General features: G+C 43.6%; 1 protein-coding gene and 1 long non-coding RNA gene across 6 annotated transcripts in view; one reads left to right on the forward strand and one right to left on the reverse strand.

Annotated features, from left to right (window-relative positions):
• The window catches only part of NFX1 (nuclear transcription factor, X-box binding 1), a 61,482-nt gene that overhangs the window by 3,475 nt on the left and 36,419 nt on the right, over positions 1 to 21,588 (forward strand). For all 5 annotated transcript variants that reach the window (XR_011431595.1, XR_011431596.1, XM_001499262.6 and 2 more), the window contains exons 2-7: positions 373 to 1,374; positions 9,928 to 10,086; positions 11,047 to 11,124; positions 14,434 to 14,539; positions 17,460 to 17,531; positions 19,082 to 19,221. Coding sequence is in view for 3 of the 5 variants with exons in the window: in XM_001499262.6 (XP_001499312.2) it covers positions 373 to 1,374; positions 9,928 to 10,086; positions 11,047 to 11,124; positions 14,434 to 14,539; positions 17,460 to 17,531; positions 19,082 to 19,221 (1,557 nt within the window). In the remaining 2 variants the exon portion in view is untranslated. The remainder of the gene's footprint in view (positions 1 to 372; positions 1,375 to 9,927; positions 10,087 to 11,046; positions 11,125 to 14,433; positions 14,540 to 17,459; positions 17,532 to 19,081; positions 19,222 to 21,588) is intronic.
• LOC138920435 (uncharacterized) lies at positions 2,872 to 5,933 on the reverse strand. The gene is made up of 2 exons (XR_011431598.1): positions 5,557 to 5,933; positions 2,872 to 4,373 (listed from the first exon to the last, which is right to left on the reverse strand). It is a non-coding gene; the product is annotated as an uncharacterized lncRNA (long non-coding RNA).

A 21,588-nucleotide genomic window follows, 5' to 3' on the forward strand; every position in this document is an offset into this window, starting at 1 on the left:
AGTATTATCTGTCGTGGATGAGGAAACTAAGGCTAAAAAGCAATCAAGGGCTGTTGCTAGCTCATACCAGAAGTTGGAAGGCCAGATTTTAAACTGATTTTGGCTGTCTCCAAATCCTGTTTACTTGATATTACACAATGCTACCTTAGAGTTTTGAAAGACCTCATAGAACCTGCTGATTGATGTCCCACCCCTGAACAAGGTCCACAAGCACCTTGAACCCGTCACTTTCATGGAAACATAGGCCTTACTAAGAGTCTGCTTTATACAAAGTCCTTAGGAAAATGACTTTTAGATAGGGCTGAGAGTCTTCTGGGCTTCATGGGTGACTAATTTCTTTCTTTACTGGCATGTCTATTTCTTATGTCCTAGGTACTTTTAAATTCAATACGGATGCTGCTGAGTTCATTCCTCAGGAGAGAAAAAATTCCGGTCTAAATTGTGGGAGTCAAAGGAGACTAGATTCTAACAGGATTGGTAGAAGAAATTACAGTTCACCACCTCCCTGTCAGCTTTCCAGGCAGGTCCCTTATGATGACATCTTGGCTGTTCACCAGCACAGTTATCACCCTTCAGGAAGCAAACCTAAGAGTCAACAGACTGCTTTCCAAACCTCTGCTTCTAATAAATCATTCAAGAGCCATGGCCTTCAGAATCAACCTTGGCAGAAATTGAAGAGTGAAAAGCAGCATGTCAGAGCCAAGAGAACACAAAGTCTCACTGACCAGACCTCAGATGTGGCTGGCGTAGAAAGTGTGGCCCGGTCAGAGAGTGGGACAGACCCCAGAGAGCACAGCCCTTCTGAGAGCGAGAAGGAAATTGTCGGCGCAGATCCCAGGGGAGCAAAACCCAAAAAAGCAACCCATTTTGTGTACGGCCATGGTAGAGGACCAAAAGTGAAGGGGAAACTCAAAAGTGAGTGGGGTAACAGAATGACTCCAAAACCAGAGGATGCCGGACCTGAGAACGCCAAACCCCTGGGGATCATCCACCCTGACTCTTCAGATGCATCTGTTAGAAAAGGAGTATTAGACGGGTCTGGGGCCAGACGCAATGAGCAGAGAAGATACCCACAGAAAAGGCCTCCTTGGGAAGTGGAAGGGGCCAGGCCACGACCAGGCAGGAATCCACCAAAACAGGATAGCCAGCGACATACAAATGCAGGACCCAGAAACAGCATGGCCCCCATTCCAAAGGATAATGTTAATGAAAGACCACCAAAATCTGCCTGTGACAGTGGGAACTTGGCAGTCGTCAAGTCGTCCAGAAGGGTTGGTCCAGAGAAATGCACCGTGAGGAGGCAGGATCCTCAAGTAGCATCTTTCCCCCGAGGCAAACAGAACCACGTCCTAAAGAACATGGAAACACACACAGGTAAATCTCCTAGATGGGTGGAAATGTTTTTCTTTGGTTTTTTGATTTTAATTTTTGAGTAGGTAATATATTTACACAACTTAGAAACCCAAAAATATAAAAAAGTTCAGAGCGAACAGTCTCTTTCTGTCCTTGTTCATCGACTGCCTGGGTCCTGCCACCACCTGTTCCCCTCCGCAGTCGGTAAATGCTTACTTAGTTTTATGTATCATAAGCTAATACAAAGACAGAATTTTTCTCTTAACAAATGAGGAATTTAGTAAGTGTTTGTAAAAATGCAGATATGGGTTGTATAGATGTTTGGTTACAGTTTTTTTTTGAATTGTGAAAGTAGGGGATGGTAATGTCTCCACTGCCCCTCCTGGTACCAGCCCACATCATCTCTTGTCTGCTCATCTGCAAGAGTTCCTAACGTCTCCAGTTTCTCTCAGTTCATCTCTTGCACCAGCATCAGAGAGCGATCTTTCTAAAACACATACGGAACTGTGTCACTCCCCTGCTTAATTCCACTCACTTTTTCTCATCACCCACGGATTCTGGCTTCTGCCTTACTCAACAACCTCACGTGCTGCTGCCTCGGACCCCACTACATTTTATTCCCTGGACTCTATACCGTTTTGTCTTTCCATGCTGTCGCTTCTGTGGCTCCCTCTGTCTAGAATGTCTACCACTTAGCTTTCTGGTAAATTCTTACTCATTTTTCAAAAGCTAGTTTAGCCGCATATCCAAGAAACCTTTTCTCACCTCTTGTGGGTAGCACTGATCTTTTCCAGCCCTGTGATATATCTTTCCCTTACATACACGTGCTTCTATTATAGCATCTACCCATGGAAACCGTCATTTGTTATGGGTCAGCTCCCTCTGCTAATCTGTAAGCTCCTTGAAAGCAGAGACGATATGTTTCTTTTCATTTTTGTATCCCTATTGCCTAACACAGCTTGTAGGACATCGTAGGTACTCAGCTCTGACTGATAGAAAGTTCTTCCCTACATTGAACTGGAAACTTCTTTCCTATAAATACTTTCTGTCCCCTGGTTCAAGTTCTGTCCTCTGGAGCAACACGCAACCGGTCTGTCTCCTCACAGTTTCCCTCCCCATCATTGCACATCAGCTTTTTGCAGTATTTGAAGCCACTTCTCGTTTTGCCCTGAGTATGTATTTCATCCAGCTAAGCAGCTTCAATGCACTAGCTCTTCCTCATGGACCTTCACCGTTCTGGTCTCCCTCCAGTGAATGTGATCATGAAGCCACCACCTGCCTGGGCCTGTTTTTGCGTTGGCCCATGGTTCTTCTAGTTCTCATTTGCTTCACCTTTTTCTTGGGACCTCAACTTGAGTGTGAACCCAGGCAGTGTTTTCCAGAGTTGTTTTTGAATTCTTAAGGCTGGTTAATAGTTTCCTATTGTCTCATAACAAATTACCACAATTATAGTGGTGGCTTAAGATAACACAAATTTATTATATCACAGTTTCTGTGTGTCAGGAGTCTGGGTACAGATTAGCTGAGTTCTCCACTCAGGGTCTCACAGGACTGAAATGTGGCCAGGGGTGCAATCTCGTCGGAGGCATGGGGTCCTCTTTCATGCTCACTGGTTGTTCGTAGGATTTAGTTCCTTATGGTGTAGGACTGAGGTCCTCATTTTCTTGCTGGCTCTCAGCTGGGGGTCACTCTCAGCTGCTCCAGGCCTCCTGTAATTCCCCACCACACGGCCGTCTCCACAGCGTGGCGGTTTGCTTCTTCAAGGCCTACAGGAAAGCATCTGCTGCAGATTCTTCAGATCTCTCTGACTTCTCTCTCTCATTTCTAGAGACTTTTAAAAGAGCTCACCTGATTAGATCGGGCCTAGCCATACTCAAGGGGAGGAGATTATGTAGGGTGTGCCTACCAGGGGGTGGGCATCTTGGAGGCCATCTTAGAGTTCTGCCTAACGAATCTCTCTTGGCCTCACTTCCCCACATGTTCTTGAGAACACTTTATTCATACTTATTGAGTAAATACTATGTGCCAATCACTGTTCTAGGTACTGGGAATAACAGGGGCGCTAGTTTAGATAGGTTGGTCTCTGATGAGAAGACGTGTGAACAGAGACTAGAAGGAAGTGCAGAAGTGTACCATGTGGCTCTCTGGGGAAGAGCATTCCAGACAGAAGGAGAAGCAAGTTTAGATTGGGGTCAGAGGGGGGCTTTGTGAGCAAAGAAGAAGCCGGTGGGAGAGGAGGTCAGAGAGGTTGCAGGGGCTAGATCATGTGAGCCCTTAGATTTGGTTCTGAGCAAGGTGAGAAGCAGCTGGAAGGTTTTGGGAAAAGGGATGGCATGATCTTACTAGCATTCTAAAACACCCAGCCTGCTGCGTGGAGAAGAGGCCCTAAGGAAGGAAGGGGCAAGTTAGGAAGCTGTTGGAGTACTTCAGGTCGTTGATGATGGACACCTGGACTGGGTGGTAGTGCTGGGACAGGTGAGACTCAGTTAGACTTTGGATGTATTGGGAAGGTAAAACGGACAGGATTTGCAGATAGACGGGAGGTTGAATGCAAGAGAATGAGAGGAGTTGGGGAGGAAGCCGGGGTGTTGTGCCTGAAGACCACTCCGTATGTGTGGAAGAATGGAATTGTCATATACTGAAGTGGTAAAGCCTGGGAGGGGAAAGGGTGTTGTTTGTTCTTAAAATTTTCTAGTTTGGAATAATTTTAGATTTATAGAAAAGTTGCAAAGATAGTACAGAGAATTCCCATATATCCTTCACCTGGCTTCCTCTAATGTTAACATCTTTCATAACTAACCCTGGTCCTTTGTCAAAACTGAGAAATTAACACTGGTACAATAGTACTAACTGCAGACTTTATTTGGATTTCACCAGTTTTTCCACTAACGTCCTTTTTCTGTTCCAGGGTACCACGTTGCATTTAGTCATCACATCTCCTTAGTCTCTGATCGGTGACTGTTTCTTAGTCTTTCCTTGTTGGAAAGGTGTTTTTGCATATGTTTTCCTTTGTCCACTCCCTGTTTAGGGAAGATAAAGAATTTGGTTAAATTTGTTAAATTTGAGTTGCCTCTTACACTTCCAAATGGGCATGTTAAGTAGGGCGTTGGATATCAAATTCAGGGAAGAGATCTGGCCTGGAGACTTAAATTTGGGAGTTGTCTGTATGGAGATGGTGTTTAGTGGACTAGAGGAGGTCACCTAAGGTGGGAGCGTAGAGAAGAAGGTTTTGAGGATGGAGCCTTCCTATACCTCAAGGTATCAAGATTGGAAGACAGGGATCCAGCAAAGGAAATGGAGAATGAGTAGCAATTGAACTAGGAAGAGAAACATGTTCTAAATGCCAAATAAAAACAAGAATTCAAGGGGGAGGGAGTGACCAAATGCTACCAATAAGTCCAGAAAGATAAGAAGCACATATTGCTATTGGATTTGGCAGTGTGAAGGTTGTTGGTCTTGATAAGGGCAGTTTTGGTGGAGTGCTAGAGATGACAGCTTGACTGGAATGGAAAGAGAGGATCGCCTCAAATATGTCGCCCTGGCTGTTTGAGAGTGGCCTCTGCTTACTCTCATTCTGTACTGAGAGCGTCTAGCACTGCCCTGTTCTCCCAGACTTTCTGGACCCCTCGTTCTGTGGTGGTAACGTCCCGTCTATCCTTAAGCTGTTTCTGCTTTGCTCCTGCTCTTAATTGACCTATGGCCTTCTCTCAGTTCACCACTTTCCTCACTGCCTCCCACAGCCTGCTCTTTCCCTTATCCTCCTCACCTCCATTTCTGGAAGATGGGACGAGCACACTCCTTCCACAGTGTCGTTCTTAAACCATTGTCCTTCTACCTTTGTATCAAAATCCCTGCTCCTTTGAAGCTAATGCTCATCACCTTCCATGTCTCCTCATCTTTGTCATCTGTTAGCCTGCAAATCTCCCGGCCGTCGTTTATTAATGCATCGAGCCCGTATCTTTCCTCTACCCCAGTGGTTCTCGAAGTGTAGTCCCAGACCAGCAGCCGTCAGTGACACCTGGAAACTTGTTAGAAATGCATATTCCTGCTCCTCACCTCAGACTTACTAAACAAATTCTTGGAGACTTACTAAACAAATTCTTGGAGTGGGGCCCAGCAATCTTATCTTTTAACAAGCCTCCAGGTGATTCTAATGCATGCTCAAGTTTGAGAACTGGTTTACCTTCAGTCCTACTGGTTTACCTTCAGTCCTGCTGTTCTTCTGGTGACGTTAGTGATCATATGGATTGTGCCATCCTCCGGTTCTTTGATCTTGTCAACTGCAGTGACCTTCACGTTCATTCCGCCTCCACACCCACTACCAGGGAAGCAGCCCTGGGGATGCCCCATCTCTGAAGCCTTAAACTCTTAGGTTCCACTTTCTGACCATAACCTGTCCTCCTGGCTCTCTCGGTCTCTTCCACCCGCTACCGGCTTTGCCAGCCTCCTGCCCGCCTTCCTTCCCTCTTTAGGCTGGGTCTTATCGTAGGTCGTTTGAAGTATCATCCTTTCGCCAAGCCGTTGGCAGAGTCCCAGCCCTGGGTCCGTGCTGCAGTCTACCTTTTCGACTCCAGGAAATCACATCACAGGACAGATTTGGTGCTGCAGCCATCCACCTTCTCCGGGAAGCCTTCCTGATCTCCCTGTTTAGAGCCATAATTCTTCCCCACTGCCTGCGTTCCCCACCCTCTTGTCCGGGTGCTTTTTCCTCCATCTCTGTCTCCACAGCACTGTTTGATGCTACATATTTTCATTATGTATTTGTTTATTGTCTCCCTTCCCCCACTAGATAATAAGCTTCGTCAGGGCAAAGGCTTTTTGTCTGTTTTTTCGCTGTACATCTTTAGTGTCTAACGAATGCCTGGCACACGTTGATTCTCAGTGAATGTTTTGAGTAGTGTCTCCAACCTCAGTCCTTCCCATTTTCCTCTAAGATACTCCCAACTTTGCCACGCTTATTCAGTCCTTCCTAACACTCTTCTCCCTCTCTGCAGACCTCCTTGCCTCCCAGTTCACTGAGAAAGGGGAGATATCAGGCATAATTTTCTCAGCTTTTTGCTCCCTTTATACAAACTCATAGATATCTGCGCCCATCCTTCCTTTTCTTTCATTCTCAGATGTCCTTTATTTCTTTCTGTCGACCTTTCATATCTACTAGTCCAAGTTTTCAGCCTCAGTAAAGATCTTCCCAAATCTGTCCTACCCTCCAAGAAAAAAACTTCCCTTGTGACGTGGACTTCCAGTCTTTCCTTTCCTTCCATTCCAGTCTAATCAAGAGTCATCCACTCTGTTTCCTTTTCCTTATTTTTTTTAATATTTAAAGGAAAATTTTATGGGGGGAAAAAAGTTTATTTGTTTCTTAGTAATGGCATCATTGTGGGAAGAACAAAAGAGGGTACGGGGAATCATATCCCTTTGTGGGGAGGCTGAGCTTCCCAGAATCCCTTGTCCCTCCCAGTTTGGGTATGCGGGTGGGGTTGGGGGGTGAAAGGGGAGAAGCAGGGTGTGACTGATAACCTAATGAGTAGACAGAAGGCCTTGGGAATGATATCCTGGGCCTGTGGGAGGGAGGGAGGCTGTGGGCCCTGCCCCACATAAAGACGGGGGCTCCTTGGCACCCAGGCCTGGCCTCTAGTCCTTTTCCTTCCTTTTCTTGGCCTTGGCTTTGATCTTGGGGGTCCAGGGTTTGGTCACACAGATGGTCTCCTGGCACTGAGCCTGGTACGGCATCTTCCTCAGCATGCCCGTGCCCGCATCACTTGCCCCCTGGCCTTTCCCCTGTTTTGACTCACTTCTCTGTCTGCTCTCATCATCACCACCTGACTCAGAAAGCTACTGGTAAGGGCGCGGATGGCTTCTTATTTGCCACATCCAGTGGGCAGATGCATTTCAGCCTTTCTTCTCCGGGACTTTCCTCTGAGTTTGACACAAAGAGGGAGTCTTTTTTGGGATTACCTTCCTTGACCTCACACTCCTCTAGGCCTCCTTGTTCTCCGTGACTGTTCCAGCTTCTGTCCTTCGAGTGATTTGTGGGTTATTCAAAGTTGGCAGCTGTCGTCACATCACTGTGTGTATGTGCATCCTAGTGGTCAAATTTCACTGTGACTGGATTTAGAAATCTCACACATAAAACAATAATTATTTATTAACAAGCCATAAACTTAATGGATAAGAGAAACTGAAAAGTAAAAAGACAATCTTCAGGGTTAAAATTAGAAGAGTTGATTGTAGTTTTCTCAGTGTGTTCTGTATTCACTTACTTCTCTGTGTCCTCTCCTAACTCAGTTCTATTCTGGAATGATCAATAGGCATTTTCTATCACATTCTCTCCAAGTGTAATTCTCACAGACTATTCCTCTGTCGCAGTCAGCCTCTCGTATATAGATGGATCAAACTTAACCTTGCTCTCTAATGAGCTCTCTCTTACCTAACTTTCCCCTCCAGGATCTTCCACATGTCGCATGCTAACTGGTAGGAAATATAATTCACTTTGTTATTCAGAGATGTTAACCTCTGCAGGGTAGGACATCCCTATTTTTAGGAAGGAATCTAAGTCTGGTTCCTCGGTTTTTGTAATAGAATTCAGTTGTATGATGTGTTCATCTGTTATCTAAAGCAGGTGGATTTTCTTTAATCAGCCGCACGAAGTATCTTTATTCTAGGCTTTCCCCAGAGGGAAAGAGCTATCACATAAACTTTACTGAACCTGAAACTTTCCAGGGAGGGAGGGTATAGCACAGACTAGATGACATTTATTCCTTCATCCATCCATTCATTCAGTAAATCTTTTTTTTTTTTTAAAGATTTTATTTTTCTTTTTTTCTCCCCAAAGCCCCCCGGTACATAGTTGTGTGTTTTAGTTGTGTGTCCTTCTAGTTTTGGCATGTGGGATGCCGCCTCAGCGTGGCCTGATGAGTGGTGCCATGTCCGCGCCCAGGATTCAATCCGGCGAAACCCCAGGCTGCTGAAGCAGAGAACTCGAACTTAACCACTGGGCCACGGGGCCGGCCCCCCTTTTTTTTTTAAACCAAGAGAATTTAATGGATCTCATTCAGTAAATCTTTATTGAGCACCTGGTCTATGCCAGGCACTGGGAATGCTGCAGTGGGCAGGGCAGACAAGGCCTGGCCCTGCCCCACAGAGCTTACAGTCTCAGGGTGTTCTGTATTTCTTTTTTTTCCTTTTCTTTTCTTTTTTGTGAGGAAGATTGGCCCTGAGCTAACTTCTGTTGCCGGGCTTCCTTCTTTTGCTTGAGGAAGATTGTCGCTGAGCTAACGTCTGTGCCAGTCCTCCTCTATTTTATGTGGGATACTGCCACAGCATGGCTTGATGAGCAGTGGCAGGTCTGCACCCTGGATCCAAACCTGTGAACCCTCGGCCGCTGAAGCAGAGCATGCAAACTTAACCACTATGCCTCCAGGCTGGCCCCCTGTTCCGTATTTCTTTTGACATGAAATTAGACATTCCGTATTTCTTTTGACATGAAATTAGACAAACAGAAAGTTAGCTTGGGAGAGCTGGAATTATGGAATAATTAAAATGTGAGCTTTCGAGTCAGATAGCAATGAGTTTGAATTTTGGCTTTTTAATTTCTGACTGTGACTTTGGGTAAGTGAGTTAACCACTTTGAACCTCATTTCTTCATTATAAAATGGTACCTCTATTAATGCCTTATTCAGAGAATTAAATAATACATAGGAAGTGCTTTAGCACAGTACTTGGCATAGTGTATTTAGGGTTAGTTATTTTTTTCTTAGAACTTGTTTGGACCTGAAAACAAATAAAATAATATTGTTAAATAAATGCTAATAGTATGACTTAAAAAAAATGTGTATATATACTCAGCTCTGAGAGCACCTGGCTGTACTTGGGATCTAGAAAGACTGCTAAGATCATGTTTGAGGAAAAGTCTGGAAGCAGGTGAAGGTATCCAGGGACACGTCTGGGAGGATTCTTATGATGCTGTTTGCTGGTCTCTCACACAATGCTGAGCTTCTGGAGCCAGGGGCTGTGTCTCCATTGGTCTGGAAGCCCTCTGTGGGGCTGTGGTAGGCCCCAAGCATATCTTTATGAGTGAATCAGCTAAAGACTTTCAGGGCAACTGCTAGAACCATCTCACCACCATGGACGGTTGGACCTGTCCAGGCTGAGGTTTCTTGCAGCAGGCCCCTGCAGCTTCACAAGCCCTTCCCTAGCCCGAATCCGTGAGTCTGGTGGATGCAGAGCCTCCCAGATTCGGAGAGGGCAAGGTAAGGCGCTGCTGTGCGTTGCTCCTGTGGATGCTCAGACTGTGTTAGGAGGGGCATTTGGCTACTCTGGTCGGTTTCTGAGCAGTTTCTTGGGCATGTTTCCTCAATTGTGGAAACCCCACCTGAACATCTACTGCACGAGTCCTCTCCCTCAGCGTATTCCTGCCCCTTCTTGGCCTCAAACTCTGAACCTTACTCAGAATCAGACATCCCTTAAAACCTCTGTGTTTGAATTCTTCTCTCAAATGCCTTGCTGAGCCTTGGTTGGCTAAAGTAAGGAATGTTTTTCTGTTGTTTGAGTTTATCTGTTTTATTTTTCGCTCAGGTTCTCTTATTGAACAGCTAACTACAGAAAAATATGAGTGCATGGTGTGCTGCGAACTGGTTCGCGTCGCGGCCCCGGTGTGGAGCTGTCAGAGCTGCTATCATGTGTTCCATTTGAACTGCATAAAGAAGTGGGCAAGGTCTCCGGCATCGCAGGCAGGTCAGTCGTTTCTCTCTTCTGGGTAGTTGTTCTCGCCCATTTGATATGTGCAGTTTTTAAACTTAGCTTTAAAAATACTATTTAATTCCTCTTGAATATTTCATCTGCAGGGAGAGTCTGTTGCCTTGATCACATGTTTCAGATGACCATTATTAAACTATAAATCTCAAACCAGCTAAACACAACAATATTAAAATATATTTAGGGTACAACAAAATCTGTCACTTTTACTGAAAATGGTAGTTTTTATCCAAGTGGCAACTATAGAAAACATTTCTTGTATAATTTGCTTTAGAAAATTTATAGAAAGCAATTGTTTAGTTTGCCCTTAGGATGTTGCCTTTGGCAGGTCTTCTCCATAGTATTTTATGGGCTTTTCCCAAAGTATATTAGTGTTTATGCATAATGCAAATGCTGTTAATAATACACTCGCTGAACTGTGGCTCTTCTAGTTTAAGACATCTGGGTTTTCCTACGTGTACTCAAACATTTTATCCTATTTTTTTTTAAGCCAAGATTCAGATAATGTTTACCTTGATATTAGAAATAACAGAACATTCTCACCACAAAATGAAGTGGTAATTCTATGAAGTGATGAAGGCATTAGCTAACACTATGGTGGTAATCCTATAGGAGTATGTAAATGTATCAAGTCAACACGTTATACACCTTAAACTTAAGCTGTGTTATATATCAATTATATCTCAATTAAATAAAGTAGAACAAAATGGATGCCCTCTTGATTCACTATATCTGAAGTCCTTATAAATATAAGCCCAAATGCAGTATTTAAACAAAGCATTCAGTATTGTGAATTTGTTTCTTCACTGTCTGATTTCCTTAACATGGGCATTATTACCACTGTTTCAATATTATGGCTTCCTATAGATTTAAATTCTTAAAAGTTACCTGTGCTTCTGTAAGGAAATTATTTTGGTCTCCTCTCATTTTTCTTGACAGACGGCCAGAGTGGTTGGAGGTGCCCTGCCTGTCAGAACGTTTCTGCACATGTTCCTAATACCTACACGTGTTTCTGTGGTGAGTTTTTTGCGTACACTGGAGTCTCTTCCGCTTTGTGCGTTGTTCCCAGCCCAGGAGAGGTGGTGTGCTGGCATGTTGCAGAAGTTACTGATAGACTTCAACTGCAAGACACTGTGTGCGTGTGGTCCATCCACAGCCAGGCCCCTGGGCTCTTGGCATTGCTGTTCTGGGGGTGGCCTTCCCATCACGCCCACCAAGCTCATGCTGCTTCTGAGCTGTGGTGCTGGTGTCCTGGCAGAGGCGGGTGTGGACATGGCTTCTTCTCACCCCTGACTGTAACAGCTTTGATTTTCTAGGTCTGAGCAGCCTGACTAAGGAGTAGTGTTGAAGTGTACTTTATTTTAATCCAAGATATCAGTCGCTGGTCTTTCTACCAAAGAGAGGTTTTCTATAAACCAGCGTTACAAACTCTATCCTTGTGCCCTCCCTCTTTATGGAATATTTCTTCCTGTTTTCAATAGTTCGGTTCCTCTATGTGTTAGGAAAAAAACTTCCTGTGATCCAGATCTTCATTCCTGCTGCTAGCCTATTTCCTGCACATCCTTTTTTTCCTGCCTTTCCTGCCTGTCTTTTAATGGCTAACTTTCACCATCTGATGGTTGATTTTTCAGATTTTATTTCTTAACCATCTATCTGCCTCCTTGAACCGTTGCATTTTTGCTTCTGTCCTTATAACCCGACTGACACTGTATTCAGAGGTCATCACTGACCCCTTCCTGACTGAATCCAGGGCTGATTTATAAGTTCTTAACCTTTTTGGCAACATAACAGCCCTTGACACTTTTGACCATTTTCTTCTTGAAATGACCAGCTGTTCCTGTTTCTTTCTGCATGCTCTCCTTATTTTTCTAACTAATTTGCTCATATTTCTCCTTTCCTATTACTTAACTAGCAGCTTTCACCAAGAGTCAGTCATTGACCATCAACTCTTTAACCTTTAGACTCAATCTCATGGTAAATTCAACTATCTAGGATGTTCCTTTCTTTTCTGTAAATCCTCATCCACTGTAGTATTCAAGACCTGACCCCAGGTGTCCTCTTCCAAAGGAAGCTTCCCTTTCTTATCCCACTTTGGCCACACTTTTATTCAGAATCTGCTGGTCTTATATATTTTATTGCCAAAATATGAGCCTTAATGGATACCAAATTAGTATTAGCTGAAGGAATGAATATTCTTGAATGTACTGCTAGAAAGGCAACATGAAACTGAAAGAGGTTAAAGGAGAATTGGACACACAGGACCAATACCAAGGCTTGGTTACCGTATTTTAAAGGATTTTTAAACATAAAGCACCACAATAGAATTAAAATTCTTACTAAATCTTCACTGACAAATTAGATATGAGACCCTAAGAAGGCAGAAGAATGTCGGGTGAAGCTTAAGATGATCTGAGTGAGGTAAAATGGTGTAGGAATACAAATAACAACCTTAACCTATCTGATGACTTTGCCCCACTCTGCTATTCCAGGAGACTACTAATTTAATATATTTTATTGAGAACTTAGTAAGTAAGGTACATGGCACCATGAAGAAACAGAGGGGATGACTTTCCAGAGCTTGCACTCTGAAAGTTAAGGCACAATTAACTTGATGTTCCACTGGAAGTGCCAAGTGCTGTGGGAGATACTTGGGGTGAGTTATGGCTTCTGGCTGGATGATTAAGGGAAGCCTTCATAAAGGAGGTAGAAGTGAACTGGGCTTGACAACGAGTAAAATCTTTGTAGGAGGAGAGATTTGTTGAAGAGAACAGCATAAGCAGAAGTTTAAGACCAAGAAGGCTGAGGATCTGTTGGGAGAAAAGCGAGTCATCTGCTTATGGAACCCAGGATCTGTGCAGGTGGAGGAGTGGGAAATGACTGGAAAAGCAGGGCTGACTTCTTGTTGCCAGGCCTAGACCTTGGGACTTTATTTGGCAGCTGTAGGAAGCCACTGAGGGCATCAGTGTGATTCTTTATGAAGATTAGTCTGGTGGCAGTGAGTAGAGTATTTTGGGGCCTAAGCAATTTGGTGACTTGTAACCACCCAGACAAAGAATAATAAAGGTCTGTATTGGGTGTTAGAATGGGACAGAGAGGAAGGGGTACAAGATTTCAAAGGAAAACAGGAATTAACAGCAATGGGAAAGGGAGGAACCCAAATGGTGACACCCAGGGAAGAGAGGGCGAGTCAAGAGGACTGGGTTTGGTGGGGACAGTGAGTTCAGTTTAGAAATGTGAGTAGGAAGATGAGTAAGACGACCAGCGAGAGATGTGTCCTCCTGGGACTTAGGAACGTTGGAGCAGGGAGCAGGTCTTAGGGATGATATTTGCAATTGGGAGCGGTAAATGAGATGGTAGTGGATAGGAGGGTAAGGAGCGAAAAACAGTGTAATGCAGAGCCCTGCAGAAAGAGAAAAGCCATCCTTTAAAGTCAGGGAGAAGAGGCGGAGCCGCTGAAAGATGGAAGGGGAACACCAGGTACCGTACTTTGGCTGTAGATGTGGGCAGTTTGAGGTGACTGTGAAACCCCAAGCACAGATGCTCCACAGACGGTTGGACACGTAGGACTGAAACTGAGGATTCAGGGGAGTGCAGAAAATGTGGATTTGGGAATCACTGGCCTTTAGGTGTATTGAACCTCACCTCATGAATGAGATTTCTGAAGGACACGGGCTAGAGAGAAAAGCAGAGGTCAAGGACTGGGGACAGGCTGTCATTTAGGATGTAAACTGCCCAAGTCGGGAGGAACTCCTCAAGGGCAAGGAGTCCTGTGCCTCAGTTTTCTTCTTCCTGCCTCTGTGCTAAGTTCGTGGAAGATGCTTCCTAAAGATTTGCGGAGTGACCTTGATTGTAAAATTATAGCCCTTTTATGCCCACTTTGTATCTTAGAATAGCATTCCTACTATACAGGGCACTTAGGTCCTGTCCATCTCTTACTGCCTCTTTTCCCTCCGTCGCTCTCTTCCCTTCTTCCTTCTTTCTGGTTCCCATATCACTTCAATGGCCCATTTACAGAAGACTTATCTTATAGGTTTTTTTAATCTTAAATTAAATGTGTCCATCAGTCAAAGTGGCATTTTCATAAGTAAAAATGACTTTTTATTTCTCTTTTCCAGGTAATCCAGAATTTAAGGTTTACCGTACTCAGTGAAACTTTTGATGAAGCATTACATTTAACTTTTTATTTTAGGATGTGGGATAATGTGTTTGTTGAATTAATGAAAACCACGCTGATGTTTCATGCTGTCTAGCTATATTATATTATTTCATTAAGGTCTACGATGCAGTTGAAGTTTGTACCATTGACTCTCTGATATGATGTTTTAGGCAAGGTAAAGAATCCTGAATGGAGCAGAAATGAAATTCCACATAGTTGTGGTGAAGTTTGTAGAAAGAAACAGCCTGGCCAGGACTGCCCACATTCCTGTAACCTGTAAGTTGGAATGCTAGACCCCTGGGGATTCCTGTTGGACACGCTTTGCTTGTGGCTCTGAGTTCACATATCTCATTAGCATGTCACAGGACAGGGTGAAGGGCAAGTGGTATCATTTACTGAGCACTTACTCTGTGCCAGGTTCTCTGCAAAAGTTAACTCATTGAATCCTTGCAGCAGCCCAGTGATGTATAGATGTGTCTCATCTCCATTTTACAGATGAGGCTCAGAAAGGCCAAGCATTTTGCCCAATGTCAGAGTGGTAAGACATGATGGAGCTGGGATTTCCAAAGCCAGTGTCCTCTCACTATATTACACTGCTGGCTTCTCAGACGAAATACCCCCCAGCAAAATCCAGGTCTAAGAGAGTATATAGGACAGACTTCTGTGTGGGGAAAGGCAATTATGTAGGGCCTTATTGAGCAGTGTTTCTAGGATGTGACTCCTTTCCCTATAATAAGTAGCCAGCTTTAGAATGTATCTAATCAGCTTCTAAATCATAAAAAAATGCAAAATAATAAACAGTTGATCAGTTACAAATACAGTTCTACAGGCTTTGACCTCAGACAAAGGTTTAATTCCTGGATTCGAGTCACTCAACAGTTATGTGACATTGGACAAGTTACTTAACTTCTCTGAGCCTCAGTTTCTGCACTTATAAGATAATAATGATATAAGCAGCAATTCTTATAGAGTTTTTTTTAATATTAAATGAATTAATGCACCTAAGAGGCTTAGTACAGAGCCTGGCACATGGTAAGTGGTCAAAACATGGTAACTCTTGCTTTTATTACCCAAATCTAAGAGTAAAACAGACATCAGAGTGCTATCTTGGTGCTTCTGCTGTGTGGAGCAGGGGTGGACATTGGACCTGAGGCCTGTGATCAAGTCATGGGGTTGGTGTGGGGAGGAGTTACTGGGGAGAGCTGGTCAGACTGGCTGAGCAGCATGGCCTGCCATCTGCTGTCAGTCAGCCCCTCCCAGTTCTTTGATCGCTTCTTTGGGTCCTGCCTGAGACCTGGGGACTCATCTCTTTAAACTGTTCCTTCCCTTAGTTGACATTTTCAGTTAATTCCGTAATAAGAAATTAACCCTCTATGTGAACTATCTTTCCAAAGCCTGGAGCAGAAAGGGCCCCTGTCATGCCCACCAGAGAACATCAATCAATGCAGATCAGGCAGTCAACACCATGTCTAAAAGGAAAGAGGCCCTAAAACGTGCTCCTTCTTGGCTCTGGAAATCCTCTTCTTGACTTGGGAGCTGTCCTTTTACTCCTGTCAGGACCCTGAGATTGCTGAACTCCATACCTGTCAGCACCTGCCTTTCAAAAGAAAGCTTTGGGTTTCTCTCATTCCTGCCTCTCAGGGCTCCGAAGGCACAGTTGGTGCCTCTGTCCCTCTTTTTTGAGTTGTTCTCCTAGATTATAGGATTCTCTAGAGCAGTTGGTCTCATCACTGGCTACATGTTAGGATCATTTAGGGACCACTGTAAAACACCAGTGCCCAGGCTCTGCCTCAGAGCGGTTGAATCAGCATCTCGGGTTTGGGGCTGGGGGTGGGTGCGGGGGGTTGCGGGGAGGAGTGTCTGAGCATCTATAGTTTTAAAAGCTTTTCAGGTAATTCTAATATGTAGCCAGTGTTGCAAACCACTGCTCTAAAGATTTATGAAAACCTGCGATTAAGTCCAGGCCTCGGGGATATTTGGAATAACCTGGAGGCATCCACACCTGATTGGCAGTTTATCTCGCAGTCTAAAGTAGTTAACTGTGCAGCCATGAAAATAGTTTCAGCTGAAAGGGTTGAGGCATAGCATGTGAAATGGAATAATTGAATAATGATACTCATCTTTAAAGAAACATGCTTAAACAGATCTCCTGTGGGTTCTGCCTGTCAAAATGGGTGCCCTTAGAAGACTAGGAACTTGTTCCTGGATTGTTTTCAGTGTTTAAAGCTCATTTAAGAATTATCAGAACCTATTTAGGAGTCACATAAAAAATCCAAACAGACCGCTTTATAAGCATATGTGGTTTTTATACCAAATTTTATTACCTACTTGATTAATTAGACTTGGCTCTGATTGGTATTTAATTCCCAAAGAGTTGTGATTTGCCATAACTTGTAATGTGTCCTCCCCCAAAAAAAGTTGTCATAGAAGTTCCCAAAATATTTTAAGTATTTCTGAACAGGTGTGTAATTTACCAAGCTGTCTGCTTTGAAGAGGACAGTATTTATGTGAATATATAATTCTGTTTCATGATTTTGTTCTTTGGTCTCCTTATATCATAGCTCCTATAAAAAGCGTTCTGTTCAGAGGTCTGATTCTGACCTGTACTGCATCACCACGCCCGGCTCTTTCCACGTGTCCTTCCCCTTTGTTCTCTCCCTGTGTTACTTACAGCACGCCTGCCGTCACGTCAGCCTTCCTTTCACTGTTCCCATTGTTGGCCCATCACCTGGTTGTTACCTCACTAGCTGATGAGAAAATGTCTATATTCTCATGGACCTAGTCAATTTGAGCTCTATTACTTTGCTCAGGTTCGGATCTTCTAAAAGATTCCATTGGCCATCCTGTCACTCACCTAAGTGGCAAGCTGTTTTCATCCCTGCACACTGCACTAAGTGAGCCAACACCGTATTTGGAAATGTTATCTTTGACTGTCAGACCCAAATAAAACCAGTATTTTGACTTGGGCTTTACTTTTCTCATTAAATGTTCTAAGAGGATAATGCTGTCAACTCTTGCTATATAAAAACGTTGTTGGTATCTTTGTTTAAGTAGTTTAATCAACTTTAGACAAATACTAAAACATTTCATAGTAGGTTTATTTGTTGTCACATTCACAGTAGGACCCAGTTGGGGCAGCTTTGTTCAGGTTTAGATACGTGGGTATGATTTATTCATCAAAGCATTTCTTTTTCAGTCTCTGCCATCCTGGACCTTGCCCACCCTGCCCTGCCTTTATGACTAAAACGTGTGAATGTGGACGGACCAGGTAAAGTTAGAATTGCACCCTAAAGAAGAATTCAGTTTCCACATTGATGATTTGTGTGTGGATTTCTAAAATAAAAGATTAGGAGGTAGAAGTAAATAGTACTTATTTACTACCACTAATAAATGGTAGGTGTAAATAGTAGTTTCCTGTATTGCCTTGATCTTTTGCAATCTTCTGAGTGATTAAGAAGTTATATGCATAGTGATATATTACCCATTTCAGGTGAAATGCCAAGGTGACAGGGACTTTTTTCTTGACCTCTCTGGAGGGTGAAAGAACAGGAATTGAATCCAGGCCTATTAAGGTCCAGGAGGCCTCCAAGGACCATTCACCTGGGCCTAACACGGTATCTGGAGTCCAGGAGGTTTTCAGTGAACATTGTTGAGTGAAGGAATACGTCACCCTAGAGCCCACCCTCTTTTCATTACAGTCCAAGTTCTCCTGCATCATCAGTGGGAGGATCACTGATGGCTGCAGGTGCCTCTGAGGCTCAGTAAGAGTGTAAAGTGGTTTTTGAACAACAGGATGAGATGGGATTGTGCAGATTTTCAGGGATATGTATTTGTTTAGTGTTTACTGAACGTACTAGGGTAGCAGTGCGGCCTGATAGTCACATTCAAGGGCTTTGGGTCTGAAAGACCAGGTCACATCTGGGCTCTGCCAGTAACTAGTTATTAACCTGGGCAAGTTGCTTGGTCTAGCTTAGCCTCCCTTTTCTTATCATAATGTAGAAATAACAGTGTCTTCCTCAAAGGGTTGATGTTAGCTGTGATGCTGAGCACTGGAAACTGACCATCTATATAACAGTGCCTTTGAAAACAAAATATGTAGTTGAAGTGGGAGTTGGGGATAGAATAAAACTCTCCTCGTGGGAGAGTACACTTCAAGCTCTAAAGTTTTACTCTGGAGAGAGACCTGAAGACAATTGTCTAAAAGCACTGGCCTCATATCCTTCTCTAGCTGATAAGGCAGCAAAATCAGGATGTTTATTAGATTAAAGCCAGAATGATTTCCAATCCTGAATCAAAGTCACATGCAGTATGTTCTTAAGTATTGCAGCTGCATAAAATGCCCGAGTGCTAGGTTCTAGGAGAACACCGTTATACTTCCATTCTGAGAAGGTACATTATAACTACATACATTATAACTCCCCAGCCTCCCACCCGAGTCTCTAAGATAGAGGTGAGCTGAGGGCTCTTCCCCTCCTGCATGCTGCTTCATGGGGATACAGAGAAGAAATCACCTGTAACAGATACTTAGGAATGGCCTTCAATTCCTCACTGATCAGAAAATAGGGGAGAGAGAAGGCAGGATGGGAAATAAGAAAAGCAAAGGAGGAAAAAGAAGAATAAGTGGAGGAGGGGAGAGTAATTGAGGAAATAAGGAGGAAGGAAGGAAACAGAAAAAATAGGTGAAACATTTTTCACCCAAGAGAAAGGTTTAGTAGGTTTTGGGGGAAGATTTGGGCTTCAGTGTTAGTTTATCTGTCACACAGGAACAGAATGTCCAACGTTAGACTAATGCTGTCTTTACATCTACTGTCTTTACAGGCACACAGTTCGCTGTGGTCAGGCTGTCTCCGTCCACTGTTCTAACCCATGTGAGAATGTTTTGAACTGTGGTCAGCACCAGTGTGCTGAGCTGTGCCATGGGGGTCCGTGCCAGCCTTGCCGGATCATATTGAAGCAGGGTGAGTGGTGAGCACACCAGCCAGCCATGCTTGTATACTTTTCTGAAAGCTTATTTATGGTTGTCTTAATGACATGGATTCATCTCAAACCTACAGTCACGATGACTCTGTTAACTCTGGTACCTTGGGTGGAGAAAACTGGAGGTATATTAATGCTAAGATGGTTTTCATTATTTTAGTTACATAATACCAGTATAGGTCATTGTCCTATAGAATTTGGACAGTAGATTTTAAAATGCTATTTAAAATTAACTGCTTGGAAAATTTTTAAAAAGTAACTACTGGGGCCAGCCCAGTGGCTCAGCAGTTAACTTTGCACATTCTGCTCTGGTGGCCCAGGGTTCGCCGTTTCGGATCCCGGGTATAGACCTACGCACTGCTTGTCCAGCCATGCTGTTGCGGGCATCCCACATATAAAGTAGAGGAAGATAGGCATGGATGTTAGCTCAGGGCCAGTCTTCCTCAGCAAAAAGAGGAGGATTGGCAGCAGATATTAGTTCAGGGCTAATCTTCCTCAAAAAAAAATGATAATAATAAAGTGTTAAATTGTTTTTTAAAAAAAGTAACTACTGAGTGATGTCAACATCGTGGCTGAGTGAGCTTTTCCCTCAGACTCTTCCCTCTAAGATACAATGAAAAGGACATTCATAATACAACAGAGGACATTCACACAACCCAAAAGATGTCTGAGAGACCCACACAGCCAGACATCTGAAGGTAGAGGCGCTAGATTCCCTGGGAGGAAGTGGAAGGAGGTAAGGGCATCTCCTCTCCCTCCCTGGCAGCAGTCTAGAGCGTGGGATGTCGCAGCTCTGAGAAAAGAGAGGAGAGGGGCAGCTCTCCATGGGAACGCCTTTGCTCTCCACGTTCCCTCACAGCCCTTGGGAGGGCTCCACACAGAGGAGGCTAAGCTGTTGCGGGGGTGTCTTCATCAAGCCAGCACCCCAAGAGGGCAGAGAGAAAATTCCTGGGAGATCACATGCGGAACAGAAAACACCCTGCCCCTTGCCCGGTGTTCTAGCTTGTGTGGTTGGCCACAGCACCCACACATACCTTAGTAAAGCAGCAGTTGCAAGCAGGCAATCGCAAACAGGCCTGGCAGCATAGACTTCAAAGGACAGGCACAGACACCAAGGATCACGGCAGGCTCAGAATACACAGCTCCTGACCACCTCAGTGGCAGCAGGTGGAATCTGCAACCAGATACTATCACTATGCAAAGGCACAAATCCACCCCATCAAAAAAGAAATACAGTAATAGTCCAGACTAGAAGGAAAATGACAAACACCCAGAAATCAATCCTGAAGGCACAGAAATTTACGATCTAAATGACAGAGTTCAAAATAGCTATCATAAAAAAACTGAATGAGTTACAAGAAAATTCAGATAGTTCAATGAAATCATGAACAAAATTAATGAACAGAGGGAATTCTTCAAAAAAGAGATTGAAACTATAAAGAAAAAACAGTGAGAAATGTTGGAGATGAAAAACACAATGAATGAGATAAAGAAAGATTTGGAATCCTTGAATAACAGCTGATATGGTGGAGGACAGAAGTAGCAATCTGGAAGACAGCAATAGAAATACTTCAGACGAGGGAGAAGATAGAACTAAGACTAAAAAGAAATGAAGAGATCCTCTGAGACATATCTGACTCAATTAGGAAATGCAACATAAGGATTATAAATATTCAAGAGGGAGAAGAGAGGAAGAATGGAACAGAAAGCTTGTTCAAAGAAATCATAGCTGAGAACTTCCCAAACCTGGGGAAGGATCTAGAAATACAAGTAAAAGAAGCTAATAGAACTCCTAATTACATCAATGTAAAAAGATCTTCTCTAAGGCATATAGTAGTAAGACTGGCAAAAGTCAATGACAAAGAAAAAATATTAAGGGCAGCGAGGTAGAAGAAAGCAACTTACAAAGGAAGCTCTGCCAGGCTTTCAGCAGATTTTTCAACAGAATCCTTACAGGCTAGGAGAGAATGGAATGATATATTCAAAATTCTGAAAGACAAAATCTTTCAGCAAGCATGCTCTATCTAGTGAAAAAGTCCTTCAGATATGATGGAGAAATGAAAACTTTCCCAGATAAACAAAAGCTGAGGGAGTTCATCACTGCAAGAACCCACTACAAGAAATGATCAAGAAGGCCCTCATACCTGGAAAAAAAAAAACAGGTTTACAAAGCCTTGAACAAGGAGATAAATAGGCAGACAAAATCAGAAAATTGCAACTCTCTATAAGAAGAGGTTAGCAAACAATTATAACGATAAAGATAAAGGGAAGGAAAGCATCAAAAATATCTATAATCTTGTCATTTTAACCACAAGCTCACAACACAAGATGGAATAAGTTGTGACAAC

This window comes from Equus caballus, chromosome 23 (genome assembly GCF_041296265.1).
Source record: "Equus caballus isolate H_3958 breed thoroughbred chromosome 23, TB-T2T, whole genome shotgun sequence".
Lineage (NCBI taxonomy): Eukaryota > Metazoa > Chordata > Mammalia > Perissodactyla > Equidae > Equus > Equus caballus.